We start from the raw sequence: 21,005 nt of genomic DNA on the forward strand, positions 1-21,005 counted from the left end.
TCTCCTATGACATGGCTCTCAACCTTATCAAAGTTCAATTTATTTTGATGGGCCTACTATTGCTATACTTCTGAACCCGGTGGTTGCTAGACTCCATTAGACCAATAAGAGATGTCATTCAGATTATTGGAGGTTCTTAGCACTACATACCAAATTGTTAGTATAGATATGTAGCTCCCATCGATTGGCTTATAACACCTCCATGACAGACTAACCCTCATATGTCCAAAAAGCTGCCAGGACAATTAGCTCATCATGAACCTTAAGGTTTGATCTCCAGGTGTGCAGAAACAAAAAGAGAACTCAATAACAGGTGGTGACAGCTGTGGTGCATGCTTTTAGATTGCTAGTCATCATGATTATGCTAATAGTTATCAAAGCGACATATTATTTGAAACATGTTTATTTTAATAGATATTTTTCTTTGAACAACCAAGGATGTAAAAAAGAAAACCAACAGTGAAAAGTGAGTGCCTTTCACTTACGTTTTTTTTCGTAAAAAAAAAATAGCCTGTCTCTTCCCCCTTGTTCAGAAACCGTTCTAAAACCAAAAAGAACAAAAAATAAAACAAAACCGAAAAGCGTGGAAGGCCATTACATTTCTTGGCAATTATAAATATAGTGGTTGGAACAGGGGTCTGAAAAGGCTCACATGTAAAGAGCGTACGTTTATACATGACAGTAACGACACTCGGCACTGCCTGTATCAAGTTTATTTGTAAAAAAAAACAGGATCCTTCTGTCCAGTATCAATTCAATGTGTTTATGACAAGTAAATATGTACATTCAACTGTACCAGTGTGGTGTGCCCATTACCCCCCCCCCCCCCCCTCTTTAATTATGATCGTCTGTTCAGGGGGAGTAGTTGTGTGAGTATGTGTAATCTGAGTAGTAATCTTGTCCACCTGGCCTGGGCCAGGGGCGTCCCGGTGGGGCTCCTCTACCTCGGCACTCCCCTAACGATCCGGGACCCATTCCCCTGGGAACTATGCTCCCGCGTTCCATACCCCCATCCATCTGTCCAGGCATGGCACCTATACAGCTGAAGCCACCATCGCTGAGTGGAAGTACACTGGCCACGCCGCCACGACTACCTCCAGTACCTTCAAGGATTGGCAGCATTGGCCTAGCTATTGAGCACCCCCTGGTGGCTACAGAGGCAATAGCCATGCCCGCTCCAAGGCTTTCTACACTGTTCACTGGAGTCCGGCCCCCCTGACTTCCAGGGGTACTGCCACCAGGAGTGCCTGTCCTCTCCCTCTCCCCGCTTTGGGTGAGACCGCTGTGTGAAACAGAGCCAGGCGTGGCCCCTCCTTGGCTGTTAGGGGTTCCACCTCCTACCCCCCATAGGCTCTCCCCGGGCCCACTGAGTGTCCTGTCCCCCTGCTGGGTGGTGGTCCCATTAGTGCTGGAGCCTACCCCTTCCGGGTAGCCGAGCTGGGCCATTTCGTTCTGAGAATAGCCCAGGCCTAAGGAGGCAACAGCAGGGTCTGAGTATGTAACTGCAGTGGATGGAGAAAAGGAAGAGACCTCTATGGTTGTGCTTGACAGAATGCTAGTACTGCTGGCTATAGAGAAGGATGCTCCAACACCAACCCCTGCTGCTCCAGTATCAGAGCCAGGCAGCCTAAATGACTGAGACAGAGCCCCACCCAACATGAGATGTGGTGGAAGGGGAGGCTGGGGGATGTCTGATAGGGTGAGGGGGGCCTGGCTGGTCAGAGGCCCTGTGGTGAGAGTGGAGCCTGGGGCTGTAGTAGGTGCTGTGGCTGGGTGTCTGTAGTCCTGTTCTTGGTTGCTGCTGCAGGGTGAGGCGGGGTAGGCCGGGGAGGCCGTGTAGCCGGAGGAGCCAGAGTAGGATGCCCACTGGGTGGAGGGACACAGGAAGCTCTGGTGGGGGTTGACAGCAAACGCTCCTGGCGAAGTGCTGCCTACGTCCGCCAAGCCTGCCCTCCCAACCTGGTTAGAGGCTTTGAACTGGGAGATGGCTGATTTGAGAGCAGCGAAGTCGGACAGGTTGGCGGTGCCGCTGGAGTAAGAGAGGGAGGAGGGTGTGTGTCGGCCGGGGGTGTTGAGCTGGTCGGGAAGAGGGGGGCGGAAATCGTCTGACTCAGGTAAGGGGGGCTGCTGGGTTGCGTCCCCCATGCCCCCTCCTGTTCCCCCCTCCTGGCTTTGGGCAGGGGGCTTGGCGATAACCTGGTTTTGGGTGTCGTCATCAGAGTCCAGCGACATATCTTCCTCTTCTACACACTCGTCATGCACTACTGAGAGAGGAGTAGAGGGGGAGAAAAAGTGAGAGTGGAGACGAGGGGAAGAGAAAGAAAAGGTTATAGATACATTCAAGTAAAATATTTCACATTTGGCCACACGTTTTTGAACATTTTGTTCACAAATATCTTGCCATCACAAAGAATTATGCATTTGAATTGTGAATTCATTGTTCATGATACCCACCAGTAGAGGGCGGTGTGGGCAGCTCGTTCAGATCGCTGCAGCCAATTAGGCTGTGAAAACTTGTCATGATGTCATCGATGTTCGCGATCACTATGCCGTTCCTGGAGTACTGCAGGAACATCTCAAACCGCCTCTCTTTAGGGGCAAACAACAAAAGAGGGGTGCTCAACTGAAAAAGTAAATATTCTGATTTACAAACAAAAACTGAAAAATGCCTTACAGAGAGATATTCTCAAAGCAGTGAGTGAGGAAGAGGATGATAAATGATAATGTTGTGAAAATGATGATGGTGGTGATACCTGTGAGGAAGATGATGTGGCGGTGCTGGGTGTGGTTAGCCTGGAGCTTGACCAGGCAGTCTAGATCAGGGGCCTGACGTGATTGGGCGTCACACTCGTGGTAAGGCAGGAACTCCACCAGGTGCTTCTTCTGATAGGCTGTCAGCAGGTTCAGAAGATCCATGGCATCACTGTTCAACCTATGAGAGGAGAGAGGGGGTGGGGATGTCTGTCTGTCGTAATCGCTCCTCTTTCACCCCAGCTGCCAAACTAACCCTGATTCAGATGACCATCCTACCCATGCTAGATTATGGAGACGTAATTTATAGATCGGCAGGTAAGGGTGCTCTCGAGCAGCTAGATGATGTTTACCATTCGGCCATCAGATTTGCCACCAATGCTCCTTATAGGACACATCACTGCACTCTATACTCCTCTGTAAACTGGTCATCTCTATATTTCCCTATCGCAAGACCCACTGGTAGATGCTTATTTATAAAACCCTCTTAGGCCTCACTCCCCTCATCTGAGATATCTACTGCAGCCCTCATTTTTTTTATTTCACCTTTATTTAACCAGATAGGCCAGTTGAGAACAAGTTCTCATTTACAACTGCGACCTGGCCAAGATAAAGCAAAGCAGTGCGACAAAATCAAACAACACAGAGTTACACATAAACAAACGTACAGTCAATAACACAATAGAAAAAAATCTATGTACAGTGTGTGCAAATGTAAAAGAGTAGAGAGGTAGGCAATAAATAGGCCAGAGGAGAAATAATTACAATTTAGCATTAACACTGGAGTGATGATGTGAGAGTAGAGATACTTGGGTGCAAAAGAGCAAGAGAGTAAGTAATAATATGGGGATGAGGTAGTTGGGTGTGCTATTTACAGATTGGCTGTGTACAGGTACAGTGATCGTTAAGCTGCTCTGACAGCTGATGCTTAAAGTTAGAGACTCCAGCTTCAGTGATTTTTGCAGTTCGTTCCAGTCATTGGCAGCAGAGAACTGGAAGGAAAGGCGGCCAAAGGAAGTGTTGGCTTTGGGGATGACCAGTGAAATATACCTGCTGGAGCACGTGCTACGGGTGGGTGTTGCTATGGTGACCAGTGAGCTGAGATATGGCGGGGGCAATACCTAGCATAGACTTATAGATGACCTGGAGCCAGTGGGTTTGGCGACCGATATGTAGCGAGGGCCAGCCAACGAGAGCGTACAGATCGGAGTTGTGGGTAGTATATGGGGCTTTAGTAACAAAACCGATGGCACTGTGATAGACTACATCCAGTTTGCTAAGTGGAGTGTTGGAGGCTATGTTGTAAATGACATCGCCAAAGTCAAGGATCGGTAGGATAGTCAGTTTTACAAGGGTATGTTTGGCAGCATGAGTGAAGGAGGCGTTGTTGCGAAATAGGAAGCCGATTCTAGATTTCATTTTGGATTGGAGATGCTTAATGTGAGTCTGGAAGGACAGTTTACAGTCTAACCAGACACCTAGGTATGTGTAGTTGTCCACATATTCTAAGTCAGAACCGTCCAGAGTAGTGATGCTAGTCGGGCTGGACGGTGCGGGCAGCAATCGGTTGAAGAGCATGCACTTAGTTTTACTTGCATTTAAAAGCAGTTGGAGGCCTCGGAAGGAGTGTTGTATGGCATTGAAGCTCGTTTGGAGGTTTGTTAGCACAGTATCAAAAGAAGGGCCAGATGTATACAGAATGGTGTCGTCTGCGTAGAGGTGGATCAGAGAATCACCAGCAGCAAGAGCGACATCATTGATATATACAGAGAAAAGAGTCGGCCCGAGAATTGAACCCTGTGGCACCCCCATAGAGACTGCCAGAGGTCCGGATAACTGGCCCTCCGATTTGACACACTGAAATCTATCTGAGCCAGTCATTTGAGAAGCCAAGGCTATTGAGTCTGCCGATAAGAGTGCGGTGATTGACAGAGTCGAAAGTCTTGGCCAGGTCGATGAAGACGGCTGCACAGTACTGTCTTTAATCGATGGCGGTTATGATATCGTTTAGGATCTTGAGCGTGGCTGAGGTGCACCCATGATCAGATCGGAAACCACATTGCATAGTGGAAAAGGTACGATGGGATTCGAAATGGTCGGTGATCTGTTTGTTAACCTGTTAGGGCTAGGGGGCAGCATTTGCACGTCTGGATAAAAAAAATGTACCCGATTTAATCTGGTTACTAATCCTACCCAGTAACTAGAATATGCATATACTTATTATATATGGATAGAAAACACTCTAAAGTTTCTAAAACTGTTTGAATGGTGTCTGTGAGTATAACAGAACTCATTTGGCAGGCAAAACCCTGAGACATTTTCTGACAGGAAGTGGATACCTGATGTGTTGTATTACCTTTAAACCTATCCCATTGAAAAACACAGGGGCTGAGGAATATTTTGGCACTTCCTATTGCTTCCACTAGATGTCACCAGCCTTTACAAAGTGTTTTGAGTCTTCTGGAGGGAGATCTGACCGAACAAGAGCCATGGAACGATGATGTCCCATTAGACACCTGGCGCGCGAGTTCATGTTGGGTACCCTCGTTCCAATACGTTATAAAAGAGTATGCATTCGTCCACCTTGAATATTATTCATGTTCTGGTTAAAAAAGGCCCTAATGATTTATGCTATACAACGTTTGACATGTTTGAACGAACGTAAATATATTTTTTCCCCTCGTTCATGACGAGAAGTCCGGCTGGCTTAGATCATGTGCTAACAAGACGGAGATTTTTGGACATAAATGATGAGCTTTTTTGAACAAAACTACATTCGTTATGGACCTGTGATACCTGGAAGTGACATCTGATGAAGAGAATCAAAGGTAATGGATTATTTACATAGTATTTTCGATTTTAGATCTCCCCAACATGACGTCTAGTCTGTATCGCAACGCGTATTTTTCTGGGCGCAGTGCTCAGATTATTGCAAAGTGTGATTTCCCAGTAAGGTTATTTTTAAATCTGGCAAGTTGATTGCGTTCAAGAGATGTAAATCTATAATTCTTTAAATGACAATATAATATTTTACCAATGTTTTCTAATTTTAATTATTTAATTTGTGATGCTGACTTGACTGCCGGTTATTGGAGGGAAACGATTTCCTCAACATCAATGCCATAGTAAAACGCTGTTTTTGGATATAAATATGAACTTGATAGAACTAAAAATGCATGCATTGTCTAACATAATGTCCTAGGAGTGTCATCTGATGGAGATTGTAAAAGGTTAGTGCATCATTTTAGCTGGTTTTATGGTTTTGGTGACCCTGTCTTTGACTTGACAAAACATTACACACAACTCTTGTAAATGTACTGTCCTAACATACTCTAAATTTATGCTTTCGCCGTAAAACCTTTTTGAAATCGTAAAACGTGGTTAGATTAAGGAGATGTTTATCTTTCAAAGGGTGTAAAATAGTTGTATGTTTGAAAAATTTGAATTTTGACATTTATTTGGATTCAAATTTGCCGCTCTTGAAATGCACCTGCTGTTGATGGAGTGCACCACGGGTGGCACGCTAGCGTCCCACCTAGCCCATAGAGGTTAACTTGACTTTCGAAGATTTTAGAAAGGCAGGGCAGGATGGATATAGGTCTATAACAGCTTGGGTCTAGAGTGTCTCCCCCTTTTAAGAGGGGGATGACCACAGCTGCTTTCCAATCTTTGTGAATCTCAGACGATACGAAAGAGAGATTGAACAGGCTAGTAATAGGGGTTGCAACAATTTCGAGAAACAAGAAAACAATAAAAATAAACATGAAACATAGGACATGATATCCTGCTCTCATCAATAACTTTTTCATTTTTTTTGTCTTATGTATTTCGATTTTTTTAGTATTTATTTAATCTTTTTTTAATCTAGACAAGTCAGTTAAGAACAAATTCTTATTTACAATGACGGCCTACACCGGCTAAACCCGGACAACGCTGTGTCAATTGTGCGCCACTCTATGGGCATTGCCAATCACGGCTGGGTGGGATACAGCCTGGAATTGAACCAGGGTGTCTGTAGTGACGCCTCAAGCACTGAGATGCAGTGGCTTAGACCGTTGCGCCACTCGGGAGCCCCTGTTAAAGGTCCCCAAAGCACACATCCCTGGGTCGCTTGTATTTTCAGTTCGCTGCAGCTGCAGCACACACTCAAACTGGAAAGTTTTATCTCAAGCACTTCATTCAAAGACTCATTCATGGACACTCTTACTGACAGTTGTGGCTGTATTGCGTGATGTATTGTTGTCTCTACCTTCTTGCCCTTTGTGCTGTTGTCTGTGCCCAATAATGTTTGTACCATGTTTCGTACTGCTGCCATGTTGTGTTGCTAACATTTTTTGTCATGTGTTGCTGCCTTGCTGTTATCTTAGGTCTCTCTTTATGTAGTGTTTTCTCTCTTGTCGTGGTGACTTTTGTCCTATATAAAAAAAATATATAATTATTTTTTAAATCCCAGCACCCGTCCCCGCAGGAGGCCTTTTGATAGGCCGTCATTGTAAATAAGAATTTGTTCTTAACCTGTTATGGCTAGGGGGCAGTATTTTCACGGCTGGATAAAAAACGTACCCGATTTAATCTGATTATTACTCCTGCCCAGAAACTAGAATATGCATATAATTATTAGCTTTGGATAGAAAACACTCCAAAGTTTCTAAAACTGTTTGAATGGTGTCTGTGAGTATAACAGAACTCATTTGGCAGGCCAAAACCTGAGAAGATTCTGTACAGGAAGTACCCTGTCTGACCATTTCTTGGCCTTCTTTGTCATCTCTATCCATTACAAAGGATCTCTGCTGTTACGTGACACTTCCTACGGCTTCCATGGGCGCTCAGAGCCCGGGAAAAAGCTGAATGACGTAATTCAAAGCCCTGGCTGAAACACACGAGCGCTTTTGCTAAGTGGTCTATCAGAGGACAAAGGGCTTAGGCGCGTGCACTGGCTGCCCCCGTCTTTCTTTTTTTCCCTCTATTTACCGAAAAGCAGATTCCCGGTCGGAATATTATCGCTTTTTTACGAGATAAATTGCATAAAAATTGATTTTAAACAGCGGTTGACATGCTTCGAAGTACGGTAATGGAATATTTAGAATTTTTTTGTCACGAAATGCGCCATGCGCACGACCCTGATTTACCATTTCGGATAGTGTCTAGAACGCACGAACAAAACGCCGCTATTTGGATATAACGATGGATTATTTGGGACCAAACCAACATTTGTTATTGAAGTAGAAGTCCTGGGAGTGCATTCTGACGAAGAACAGGAAAGGTAATAATTTTTTTTTTATAGTAAATCTGATTTTGGTGAAGGCTAAACTTGCCGGGTGTCTAAATAGCTAGCCCGTGATGGCTGGGCTATGTACTTAGAATATTGCAAAATGTGCTTTCACCAAAAAGCTATTTTAAAATCGGACATATCGAGTGCATAGAGGAGTTCTGTATCTATAATTCTTAAAATAATTGTTATGCTTTTTGTGAACGTTTATTGTGAGTAATTTAGTAAATTGTTAGTAAATTCCCCGGAAGTTTGCGGGGGGTATGCTAGTTCTGAATGTCACATGCTAATGTAAAAAGCTGTTTTTTGATATAAATATGAACTTGATTGAACAAAACATGCATGTATTGTATAACATAATGTCCTAGGTGTGTCATCTGATGAAGATCATCAAAGGTTAGTGCTGCATTTAGCTGTCTTCTGGGTTTTTGTGACATTATATGCTAGCTTGAAAAATGGGTGTCTGATTATTTCTGGCTGGGTACTCTGCTGACATAATCTAATGTTTTGCTTTCGCTGTAAAGCCTTTTTGAAATCGGACAGTGTGGTTAGATTAACGAGAGTCTTGTCTTTAAAATGCTGTAAAATAGTCATATGTTTGAAAAATGGAAGTTTTCGGATTTCAGAGGAATTTGTATTTCGCGCCACGCCCTTCATTGGATATTGGAGCAGGTGTTCCGCTAGCGGAACGTCTAGATGTAAGAGGTTAACTGACTTGTCTAGTTAACCTGTTAGGGCTAGGGGGCAGTATTGACACGGCTGGATAAAAAACGTACCCGATTTAATCTGGTTACTACTCCTGCCCAGTAACTAGAATATGCATATAATTATTGGCTTTGGATAGAAAACACCCTAAAGTTTCTAAAACTGTTTGAATGGTGTCTGTGAGTATAACAGAACTCATATGGCAGGCAAAAACCTGAGAAGATTTCATGCAGGAAGTGGCCTGTCTGACAAGGTGTCGTTCTTCTTGTCTCTGTTTATTGAAGAGTGAGGATCTTAGCTGTCCCGTGACACTTCCTACGGCTGCCATAGGCTCTCAGAAGGCGGTAAAATGCTGAATCGTGGCTTTGCAGGCTCTGGCTGAAAAAAAGTAGCGCGTTTGGGTAGTGGCTGGTTACAGTACTGTGAGACTCAGGCTCGTGCCAGCGTCGACCGACATTCCCGGTCGGAATATTATCGCTTTTTCACGAGAAAAATGGCATAAAAATGGATTTTAAACAGCGGTTGACATGCTTCGAAGTACGGTAATGGAATATTTAGATTTTTTTTGTCATGAATTGCGCCATGCGCACGACCCTTATTTACCATTTAGGATAGTGTCTGGGACGCACGAACAAAACGCCGCTATTCGGATATAACGATGGATTATTTTGGACCAAACCAACATTTGTTATTGAAGTAGCAGTCCTGGGATTGCATTCTGACGAAGACAACAAAAGGTAATCAAACTTTTGTAATAGTAAATCTGATATTGGTGAGTGATAAACTTGCCGGGTGTCTAAATAGCTAGCCCGTGATGGCGGACAGTGTGGTTAGATTAACGAGAGTCTTGTCTTTAAATAGCTGTAAAATAGTCATATGTTTGAGAAATTGAAGTAATAGGATTTTTAAGGTATTTGAAAATCGCGCCACTGGATTAGACTGGCTGTTGCGTAGGTGGGACGAATTCGTCCCGCCTCGCCCAGAGAGGCTAAAAAAAGGTTAACTAAATAAAATAAATACTAAAAAAATCTAAATACATAAGACAAAAAAAAAGAAAAATGATTGATGAGAGCATGATATCATGTCCTATGTTTTATAATGTTTTTTTTATTGTTTCTCAGCCTTATAAACGTCACCACTATTACTACTTTGAACCTCCCAGAGACGTTCCTTATTGGTTGATAGACTTTCTTACCAGTCTTTGTATGAGCTGGACGATGTTACTGAATGGCTTGTCATAGGTCTATGTAGACGGCCATGCTGAATGGTAATAGTGGAGGGTAATTACTGACCTGCCCAGCTCTTTGAGTTTCTTCTGGGACTTACAGTGGATCTTCCACTGCCAGGGGTTCTCTGGAGAGCTCTGTTCCTCTAGGAACCCCAGGAATGCCTGCAACCGGTCTGCACAGGAAACACAATAATACACAACGTATTACTGATCTGCACAGGAAACACAATAACACATTACAGATCTGCACGGGGAACACATTAACACACAACACTTTATACTCGTACTGACCCCCCCCCCCCCCACATAAATGACCTGTCATGAGAGTTCAGTCTTTCCCCTCCAAAAAAAACACATGGCTTATGCCCTTCTGCTATGTAGACAATCTATGAACACTTTACTAACCAGAATGTAATGACAGCTGCATGGTACATAAAGCAACAATGGAATTATAACGGGAAAAAAAATGACCAAATACTGTTTCTAATGAGTAAACTCAGCAACAACAAAAAAGAAACGTCCTCTCACTGTCAACTGAGACAAAACCGCGACTCGTCAGTGAAGAGCACTTTTTGCCAGTCCTGTCTGGTCCAGCAACGGTGGGTTTGTGCCCATAGGTGACGTTGTTGCCGGTGATGTCTGGTGAGGACCTGCCTTACAACAGGCCTACAAGCCCTCAGTCCAGCCTCTCTCAGCCTATTGCTGACAGTCTGAGCACTGATGGAGGGATTGTGCGTTCCTGGTGTAACTTGGACAGTTGTTGTTGCCACCCTGTACCTGTCCCGCAGGTGTGATGTTCGGATGTACCGATCCTGTGCAGGTGTTGTTACACGTGGTCTGCCATTGCGAGGATGATCAGCTGTCCATCCTGTCTCCCTGTAGCTCTGTCTTAGGCGTCTCACAGTACGGACATTGCAACTTATTGCCCTGGCCACATCTGCAGTCCTCATGCCTCCTTGCAGCATGCCTAAGGCACTTTCACGCAGATGAGCAGAGACCCTTGGCATCTTTCTTTTGGTGTTTTTCAGAGTCAGTAGAAAGGCCTCTTTAGTGTCCTAAGTTTTCATAACTGTGACCTTAATTGCCTACCGTCTGTAAGCTGTAAGTGTCTTAAGGACCGTTCCACAGGTGCAGGTTCATTTACAATGAAGATCTGTGAAGTAATTTGGATTTTTACAAATTATCTTTGAAAGACAGGGTCCTGAAAAAGAGACGTTTATTTTTTTGCTGAGTTTATATAGTATAGCTGCATGTTATTTCAAAATCATCTGTAACGATGGCATTTATCCAACTTCATGGAAAGGACCGGTGACCGAAAACTCAAGATATTCACACGTGGATCCCACACATCACAATGACTGTTGAGGAGATTTGCGGAGACCAATTTAGGCGGCTCACCGTGCGTTATGAAGTCTGGGTTGAGGACAAACTCGTCAGATACGATGAATCCTCCAGAGACAAAGAGCTCGTTGTAGGTGTGGTTCTTCACATCGTCTAGACTGTCCACTCCAGCAAAGCTCACCATGGACAGCTTCTTCAACGACACCAGGGCTGGGATCTGACAGGGGGAATGGTTCAGAATAAATCATTAATTAAGACACACATACATACAGCTTTAAATTCATCCTCAACACTTAACATTGAAATGTACATTTGTGTGAAACAGAGGTAATGACCATGGTCAGACTAGTTGCCGAGAGGAGTATGTCTTCCATCTCTGTCTACATATTCAATTAATGACACTATGTTTATCTCTGTGCTGCATCCATGTTTTTTGTTGGATTTAAAAATCTATTCCACAGGTCCAATTAGAATTTCATTATTTCAGATCTTTTCTGGGGGGCTAATGAGAATTCTCTCTGGTGCCGTGGCGATGATGACTCATCCTAGCAGCCAGCCAGTCAATCAGTAAGTCAGTCCGCGGGTCAGGCAGTCAGCCAGCCGATAATGATGATGTTACCCTGTTAACGTGGGCAGAGATGTCCTCGTTCTGAATGATGATGAGCAGTTTATCCAGATTGCTGTTTTTCTCCAGGAATGTCTGGGGGTTACACTCTGTGTTACCCAGGCTCATCAAATACTCCTGTCACGGTGAGAGAGACAGAAAGAAGGGGTTTAGAACAGGATCAAAGACATCGACACACATCACAAAACCAAATTGACATGGTGAAGATAAGGGAATGAGGAGTCGTGCAATATTGTAAACAGTTTTTTTAATGGCAGTAGTGTTCTGCAGTTAAACAAGGAGAATACAATGAAGTGTGACTCTGCTCGTCTTCCAGAGGAGAAAGTTATTTTAATGATGTTTGTAGATCAACAACATGAGGGAACTGTGAAAAGTAAGCCACTGAGTGACCATTCACAATGCAGATAATGATGCAGGTTGACATTTATTGGGACGAGTCTTGTCCTGAAGGCAGAACTGAGCGATTTCCGCTCGATGGGCCATCTGCAGTCTAAATTGGCTATATTGTAAAAATTCACTTTTTGGTCTTAATTTAAGGTTAGGGTTAGGCATTAGGGTTAGCGGTGTAGTTAAGGTTAGGTTTAAAAGTTGATTTTATGACTAGCTGTGCCAGCAAGTAGCCACTCTGCAGAGCTGCCCCCAGAACAACATTCATGATGAAAAATGCTAATCTGCGATATTTACAGCGGACAATTCAGCGCCTGTGACAGAGAAACTTTGGATAAAGGTATTGGTGAAGCGTTAGCTCAATCATTGGTGAGAAGGAGTTAATCTGTGGGCAAACATTGACAACATGGGTGCTAATCATAAGTGAGGCCTACAGTACCTTGATCTCCACACAGATGTCACTCTCCTCCTCCTTATCTCCAGAGTGGATGTAGAACTTGACCGTGTTCTTCTGCACATCCTTGAAGATCTCCACCAGGCTGCTGAACACCTCAGGCTTCAGCTGGCCTATCAGTAGTCCAGCGGCTGAGGCCGGGGTCAGGGGAGAGGGGGCTGTGAGAGGGGCTTGTTTAGGCCGGGTGGGGGTGCATTCTGGGGAGCCCATGGTGGCCTGGGAAGGGGAGTAGATCTCACACTCTGAGGCAGATGGCTCAAACTTCCTCTTCGTGGAGGGCTTCTGTGCTGCGGAGAGGTTCTTGTGTGGCTGTTTGACCGTGCCAAGTTTCCGCCGGCTCTGAGAGGAAGAGGCGCTCTTATCCTGAGGGGGCTGTGCTATGGTTTTGGGGACATGCTTGGGGGTGGGGGACGTGATGGGTACAGGGTCAGGGAGGTGGACGAGGGCAGTTGGGGGTGGAAGGTGAGGGATGGGGGGAAGGGAAGTGAGGGAATGGGGTGGGGAAGGGAGAGTGAGAATAGGAGGGTTAGGGGTGAGGTGGATGTGATGAGGAGGTGGAGGGAGAGAGGGCATGGGAGGGGCAGGAGCGAGAGCATGTGGAGGGGGTGGCACAGTTGTGGGGGGAGCACAGAGGGTAGAACGAGCCCCATGTGCGTTAGCGGAGTCAGTGTGGCGGGGTTGGGGCACCAGTTGGCCCATCCTTTCACACAGGGTGTTGACGTGGCCCTGGACAGGGACAGACACGACATAGGGTGCCACAAAGTCTGAGAAAGAGCTGTTGGGCTGCCAGGCGAGGTGCTGGGGCAGCCGTGGGGACAGCTGGGAGTTGTAGTAGATCCTCTGGGTCTCCATGAGGCCCTGGATGGAGTTGGAGAGGCAGTGGAGCTCCTGGCTAATGATGGTGTCCAGAGTGCTGGATGGCCTGGCTGGCCTCTCCGCCCTGCTGTTCCTCTCTAGGGAGGTGCCCCTTGCTACCCTCTCACTTTCCAGAGAGGCTCCTCTAAGAACCTTGTCCCTTTCCAGAGAGGCTCCCCTCAGAGCCCTCTCCAAGGAAGCCCCCCTGGCTACCTTCTCTATAGAGGCTTCCCTCGTAACAGTCTCCCACTCAAGGGAGTCACCACTCTGACCTCTCTCACCCCCCTCCAGACCTCTCCTCTGCTCCAGGTGGCCGTCAGTCAGAGCATCAAGGAAGGGGAAAGGTTTGTCTGTGTGAGAGGCCAGCTCCATGGTGAGTGGTGGGTTTTCTGAGGTGTGGTGTTGTTCTCCTGGAGAGCTGGGGCTGAAGAGGCTCGCCAGACTGCACACCGTCTGCTCCTAAACAAACAACACCACCACCACGGTTAGTCACAATACTCCATCACAACACCAGAGGATTCAGTACATTCATATTGTCTGAGTCCGTACTTCATTTTTTCTCACAAACATCTCACCTCCAGGTAGTCCTGTTGGGCCTGCTCCACTCGCCCTGCGTACGGCGCTCCAGCCAGGGGCTTCTCCATGCTGGCCGTGCCCGTGGTGGGCTCCCCGTGGTCGGGCAGGTCGGTGGCGGCAGCACCCTGGGCCATGGCCTTGTTGAGGGTGGAGAGCAGGATCTTGAGCAGGCGCTGGGTCTCGTTGGCCGAGGAGGCCTGAGAGGAGTTGACCCTGTCCCTCAGGTCGGTGTTGTAGATCCCCATACTCTCCATTACTGCTGCCAGGTTGTAGTTCCCACCCTCCCCCTCCTGCTCCTCCTCCCCCTGGGCTACTGGGAGGATGGAGACAGTTTGGTTAGGATGGATGTAGCCTCACTTACCAGGCTTATAAGGTAGGCTTCTACAGTGCACACACGGAAAGGTTAGAAAGGATATTATTGACTATATAGGCCTAGACTTAAGTGTTAAAACAGACCCTGAAATCAATATTTTCTCTTTGGTTGGCATATAAATGTTAAAACACTATTATAACTTGCCCTACCAAACTTATGTCTCCCTCCCACACTTGTTCTTTCCCTTATTCTTCAGTCTTGCATACACCGACACCCACCTATCACTCTCTCCCACACCAACTCACTCATTCATTCTCTCATACAATATTTTGCAACCCTCCAACACCATCTCGCTCTCTCACACAAACACACGTCACAGGCTCACCTCTACTGGGCTCTCCGTTGCTGAAGTGGGCTCCCCGTAAATATTTATACATGGCTCCTGATTCGTCCTCCTCTAGTTTTCTCTTCAGGACATGGGGGCCCTCCCAGGACCCATCATCACCCCCCTCGGCCCTCTCCTTCCCCCCTGGCTCCGTCACAAGAGCCTTCTTATGCAGCTGGATCAGCTTCAGAAGCTGTTTCATCTTTTCCTTATCATACTCACTCTGGGCTAGCCTGGACCTCTGGGGAGGGGCCCCTGTCCCTGCTGCAGCCCCGTTAGAATGGGCCTGGGTCTGGGAAGGCCCCCCTCTCCTCCTACTGCTCTCTGGTCTCTCTGGTCTGTCCGACCCTCCTGAGCCCCCCCAGTCTGACACAGGGCTGTAGTCCGTGGTGGTGGGTGCCGGGGCAGACGGGGGCTGGTTGATCCTGTCCATCATGTCCCTGGCCTTGACCATGGGGAGGACGTAAGCCGAGGAGGGGCCATGCAGGTAGGAGCGTAGCAGACCCTCCATGTTGGATTTGGGACGGGGCGCGGGGTGCATGCTGCCCCTCTCGTCCAGGTTCTGTTGGTACTCTGGGACAAGGAAGGCCCTGACACTGTCCCTCCTGGTCAGGTAGTCTAGGGCCTGGCGCTCCACCCCGGTGCTGAGGTGCTTGATGTCGGGGGTGGAGCGCATCTTGAGCAGGGCGTAGTGCAGGGCTGGGATGAATGGTTCCATGGAGACCAAGAGGGGGGGCTGAGGCTCAGATGACAGGGGCTCCTGCTCTGGGGGAAGAATGACAGCAGGGACATGGTCAATGGAGGTAGTGGTTAAAAGTGCATAAGGTGCACATAAAAGGCTCTTACTAGAAATCACATATCAAGGAAAAATAAGCTGCAACTGTGGTTTGAAGAAGGATCTTTTAGAATACTTACTGTACTTAATGACTCCCCTGGACTCCTGAAAGATAAACAGTGCCTGCAGGCTCTTTTCAAACCGACCCTGTCGTTCTAGAATACACAAAACAACCTCCTCAGTAATAACCCACACAAACAACATGTCAGATAAGTTGAGAAATGAGAGGTGAGAACGAAAGAGACGTGATAAGAGATAGACAAGACGTACCCTTGGGATTGACCATCTGAGTAGATGACAAGAGGAAGAGAAAGCCTTTATCAAATAAAGGCTTCACTAGCACCTACACAGGGGAGGAAAGGAGACGTTAACATTCACTACATCTAAACAAACACTATTCTTGACTTAACATTACGGCATTGGAATGACCTGATTCTCATTAGCTCTATCAATTAAAAACATATGGGGAACAAATGACAGCGCCCCTTCTAGGGAATTTAACAATTTAGCTGCTCCACATTTCAAACGTCATGGGGGACCAAATGAAAGACTGTGAGGATGTACTGTATGACAATATGATCCACCCCGCATTCCCCTCCCCACTCCTTTTCTAGTCTTGATGTGTAACCATTAAACTGTGACGTGCTGTTTTTTAATCACTTGTAGTCCCCTGCACAGTCCCCAATCCTTATATGTGTTTGTCACATTGTTATTTTTATTTTTATGTCCTGGTAAGGATTTTTGCTGATGCAAGGTACATTTCAGAGAATTTTAAATATACAATTTTGTATTATCTATCTTGATTAAACATCCTCCAGCGGGACAGTCAGGGAGTGACTCACCATCCTTTCTCTCTCCAGTTTGTGTATTAGTCCTGATAAAGTGCTGGTGCTTGCTTTTCCCTTCCCATCCACCACCTCAAACAGGCTGCAGTACATTCCACACTTTAGCACTGAAACACACACACACTTTGGTAAAAAACAAAACAAAAAAACACCTACACAGTGATTTCAAGATTCCGGGTGACAGTTCCTACATTGCTGTTAGTCAGATTCAGTGTTGTTGTTGCCATTCTATAGCAGGGGTGTCAAACAATGACTCAAACCAAATCGAAACTGTGCAGATATGATAATGGTCCACCTTTTCTTGACTGTGTCCAGCTCGCTAATAATCACCGAAATGAAAGCTAGACATTCAGGGAGCATCAGAAATTCCAAAAACAATGGACAGAGGACATTTTGTTTATGTTGATGGCAAGTAAATGTATATTTTCAGTGTGGCCTCTCTGAACCTCGTTGAAGACCAAATGAGGCCCCAGGGGCAAAATTTGTTTGACACCCCTGTTCTATGCCTATGTACTGCTGTCTTCGTCAGAGAATAGATGAGCCAGACTAGGAGTAAGGCTATAGCGGTGGGGAGTGTTTCTGACCTTCTCGTGTTCTGCTGTAGGTGTCCCAGGAAAACAGAACAGAGGGAATCTTCCTCTTCACCTGGTCCAGCTGCATCCCCATACTCATCTCCAACTTCTCCGCTCTGCAAATGGAACACACACACCCGTTAATCTACTTATTATATAACTTCATGTTTATTAACTATGAATTACAACTGACAGCCATGTTTTAGTTATAGAAATAAATATGTGTATAGATAATAAAGGGGTACTCACAGTTTGAAAGGGAGGAAATGGCGTGTAGAGGAGCGCAGACACACCTGGCACAACTCCTGTCCCTTGTTCACCAGCGACCCACTCCACACAGTGTAGCTACTCCACCCTAACAGGCAAATCAAACTTTATTTAAAGTGCATTCAAAACACTTTACATTTGCAATAGAAACAATGGCCCCAGTCACAGGTTAAATATGGACATAGTCAGCCAACATACAAGCTAGCTATCAAACTACATGCTACAATACCTACTTCAACACAAACATTGGCACAGACACAGCTTTTAATTTTTTATTTAACTAGGCAAGTCAGTTAAGAACAAATTCCTATTTTCAATGATGGCCTAGGAACAGTGGGTTAACTGCCTTGTTCAGGGGCAGAACAACAGATTTTCACCTTGTCAGCTCAGGGATTCGATCTTGCAACCTTTCGGTTACTAGTCCAACGCTCAAACCACTAGGCTACCTGCCGCCCCACACATGCATACACACACACAATAACATACGCACTATACATACACATGGATTTAGTACTGTAGATATGTGGTAGTGGTACAATACTTTCACCTCTACAATTACTAAATCCTTCAGTACAAACACAATAAAGCAGAGAGATAATGTAAAAAAAGGAAATGGGAGCGTACTTCTGCTTCCTCCTTCACAGACAGTGCTGTTGAACCTGCGTGCAGCCATAGGTGCAGCAGCAGACTCCTTGCCTTTGTACTGGAAGGACACCACAGCGTATGGACACACATGCCTGGGCCGAGACTTGATCTCATCAAAAGCAAACTCATAGAAATACTGCTGCGTGAGCTCAAAGGCCCTGTATGACAGCAAGGAAGTGACCCGTGTGGCGTTCTTAGAGACATGACAGTCAAACTTGGGCGTGGGGTCCAGGACACTCTTAGGCATGTTCTCAAAGATGCTCTTCAGCCGGCCCTGAGGGACAAACACACTTACTGGGTTACAGATAATTTAAACTGGTGTGGTATACAGGCTGGTATATGTTGCAGGGATGCAAACTGGTGAGGGCCCAAAAAGGTGACACTTTCTTTTGCATTGAAACATGCAAAAAAATCCCTGCTAGGGGGAAATGCAGGTTTTAACTAATTAAACAAAGAATATGATCTACATCATCAGTCTCTGTGTGTAAAATAAAAAGTGGTTAATGTGAACCTAACTCACAGCAACAAAATGTAATGAAAGCAATCCAATGTTATTTGTTGTCTAGACTTTACTGCAAATGAGAGAGAACAATACACTAATATTGCAGTTAGCCATGACAGCCTTTATAATAAAATGCTTGTGACCACACACATCTAAATATTGCACTTCGGGGGAAAAAATCTTAAAGTAGAATAGAATGAAACAAACAGGCATTCTATTTTTGCTCTATTAGTGGCCACTATCGACATTGATCATGTGCACAAGGGTACATGTGTGAAAAAATAATGTTCACTGAGTAAAAACATGTAATAATCCACCCTCACTCACAAGTGTTACTGTCAAGTTCAACACAAAAGCAATATCTTTGGGCTACACATTATTACATTGTACACTTTCTGCCTGTGGACATCTGCTCTATAATGTGCCAGCAGAGCATGAAACCCTTTGTTGACATAATTGATCTCTTTCAGGCAGGGAGAACACCTGAAATACCCCTTTTATCCACTGTATTGAAAAAGAGGGAACGTGTGTGGTGTTCCTTTCACCTATTTGGTGGCATCCAGCTTAAGCCAGGCCCAGCTCCAGCTACACTTCATCCCTGAATCAACTTGTTTAACAAGCAACTCATCATTTTCACCTAATTCTCTCATTCTGAAAATGAACCACATTAGACGGAAAAAATCAGTTCACAGATAGTAGTTAGTTCGTTAGCTAGTTAACATTTCACACAGATTGCCAGGGTCCAGTAAGCAACTAACACTTTATAACTTGAGGAACGGCATGGAGTCACTATAGTATACCAGTTAATAGTGATCCAAAGCCCCCCCCCCCAAAAAAAACGTTTCCCATCGGATCTACACGAATCACATAGGTCACCTATTTTAGATTCAAAACGGCGAATTTCGCCAAAAGGTGACTAGTTTGCATCCCTAATGTTGGTTGCACTCAACGCTAGGCTGTAGCAATGTAAGCAACTATTTTCTAGGTATTCATAATATACATGTAGTTTCAGTTGTGTCCATAATGAGTTAGATAGGACATTTATTTACCCTCATGACTTTAAATACAACAATGTCTCCACAGGTGCCTGCTTCAAACGGGTTCATTTGAAGCAAATCAGAGAATTTGGACAGATAAACACCTGAAATGACAAAACAAAAGTAATGTCAAGCACAAACTAATGAGACAAAAACAATTCATAGACAACTTTAACCTTTGGCAAATCTAATTCTATGTGTGGGCTAATATTTTATGACTGAGGTTTGAGGCAACGTAGTTTATGTATTGTAATAAATATTTCCACAATACTCAGCTGTTGCTAGGTCATGTATTGGGTATCTTCTCATGTAGCTGTATCTGGTAGAAATGCTAAGCTGTCCATCAGTGGACAAAACTGCCCTTACTGTGCTGAGGCATACAGCTTTTCATCAATTAAAGAGAGTCATTAAACATTAAACTTGTTCAAAAGCAGATCAACTTCACGACGCCAGGACAGCGGAGTCAATCACCACCTTCCGGAGACACCTGAAACCCCACCTCTTTAAGGAATACCTGGGATAGGATTAAGTAATCCTTCTAACCCCCCCCCCAAAAAAAAATATATATAGATGTACTATTATAAAGTGGTTGTTCCACTGGATATCATAAGGTGAATGCACCAATTTGTAAGTCGCTCTGGATAAGAGCGTCTGCTAAATGACGTAAATGTAAATGTAAACTGACATACACCAGGCCCAAAAACATCTAACAGTTAGATAAACGCATTAGCGAGAAAAGCTATCCTTCCCGAGTCCAATCCTTAGAAGGTGAACAGCACAAATTTGACATTTGCAAACTCTCCCTAAAAACAACATAATGCATGACATTTGGTAGTAAGTACACAGGCACACACACACCCACCCATTGCTGGATTTCCAAGTGCAGTGATCCTGGAGTGTCCCACGGACAGACCCTTCTCACAAATCCACGGGAGCTGGAAAAAGTAATTCACAAATTATAAGTCAAAAAAGAAAGTAAAACGGTTTCAAAGGAAAACCAGGAGTAAAGCAGCAAAACTCAGATTGTAGACCTAATGCATAATCGAAAGATCCAGACTTCACTGTAGCAGCAACATCAGATCAGAGTAGTAAATCAATGAGCTGTACCACACCCCCTGGTGAGGCAGGCAAGCCCTCAGGCTCACCTTAGACTTGTCTGGGAACATGAAGCAGTAGGACTCCACCAGCTCTGGGTCTGTACGGCCCTCCTGCTTTAGCTCCCTCCTCTTCTCAATGAACTGGCACACAGGAAAACATGGCATCATGAGAAAAGATGTGTGGGTGGGTGAATGAGGTATGAAGTACGTATTTGTCATTGGTCGTGCTAAATTATCAATTAGTATTTTAGGCCAGTCTGGGGACAATATAAGCAGTGGGTAATGTGTTTTGTTTGAACATTAGGAAATGGAGCTG

The 21,005-nt window shown here is 45.2% G+C and overlaps 1 protein-coding gene across 4 annotated transcripts in view; it reads right to left on the minus strand.

Moving 5' to 3' along the window:
• Nucleotides 1–387: 387 nt before the first annotated feature.
• LOC106571843 (protein TASOR) overlaps nt 388–21,005 on the minus strand; it is a 28,358-nt gene continuing 7,740 nt past the window's right edge. The window contains exons 3-20 of one of the 4 annotated variants that reach the window (XM_082961990.1): nt 20,738–20,830; nt 20,455–20,527; nt 19,605–19,696; nt 18,033–18,327; nt 17,391–17,496; nt 17,154–17,257; nt 16,567–16,676; nt 15,995–16,067; nt 15,805–15,879; nt 15,112–15,654; nt 14,191–14,504; nt 12,746–14,074; nt 11,914–12,036; nt 11,352–11,511; nt 10,018–10,126; nt 2,754–2,932; nt 2,455–2,589; nt 388–2,264 (exon numbers count right to left, since the gene is read on the minus strand). In XM_082961990.1, the coding sequence (XP_082818116.1) occupies nt 853–2,264; nt 2,455–2,589; nt 2,754–2,932; nt 10,018–10,126; nt 11,352–11,511; nt 11,914–12,036; nt 12,746–14,074; nt 14,191–14,504; nt 15,112–15,654; nt 15,805–15,879; nt 15,995–16,067; nt 16,567–16,676; nt 17,154–17,257; nt 17,391–17,496; nt 18,033–18,327; nt 19,605–19,696; nt 20,455–20,527; nt 20,738–20,830 (5,325 nt within the window). In that variant the 3' untranslated portion in view covers nt 388–852. Of the gene's footprint in view, nt 2,265–2,454; nt 2,590–2,753; nt 2,933–10,017; nt 10,127–11,351; nt 11,512–11,913; nt 12,037–12,745; nt 14,075–14,190; nt 14,505–14,889; nt 15,655–15,804; nt 15,880–15,994; nt 16,068–16,566; nt 16,677–17,153; nt 17,258–17,390; nt 17,497–18,032; nt 18,328–19,604; nt 19,697–20,454; nt 20,528–20,737; nt 20,831–21,005 lie in introns of all 4 variants that reach the window. The other 3 variants (XM_014145315.3, XM_014145316.3, XM_014145314.3) reach the window with 3 other exon arrangements.

The sequence above is a fragment of the Salmo salar genome, chromosome 15 (genome assembly GCF_965601325.2).
Source record: "Salmo salar chromosome 15, fSalSal1, whole genome shotgun sequence".
In the NCBI taxonomy this organism is placed as follows: domain Eukaryota; kingdom Metazoa; phylum Chordata; class Actinopteri; order Salmoniformes; family Salmonidae; genus Salmo; species Salmo salar.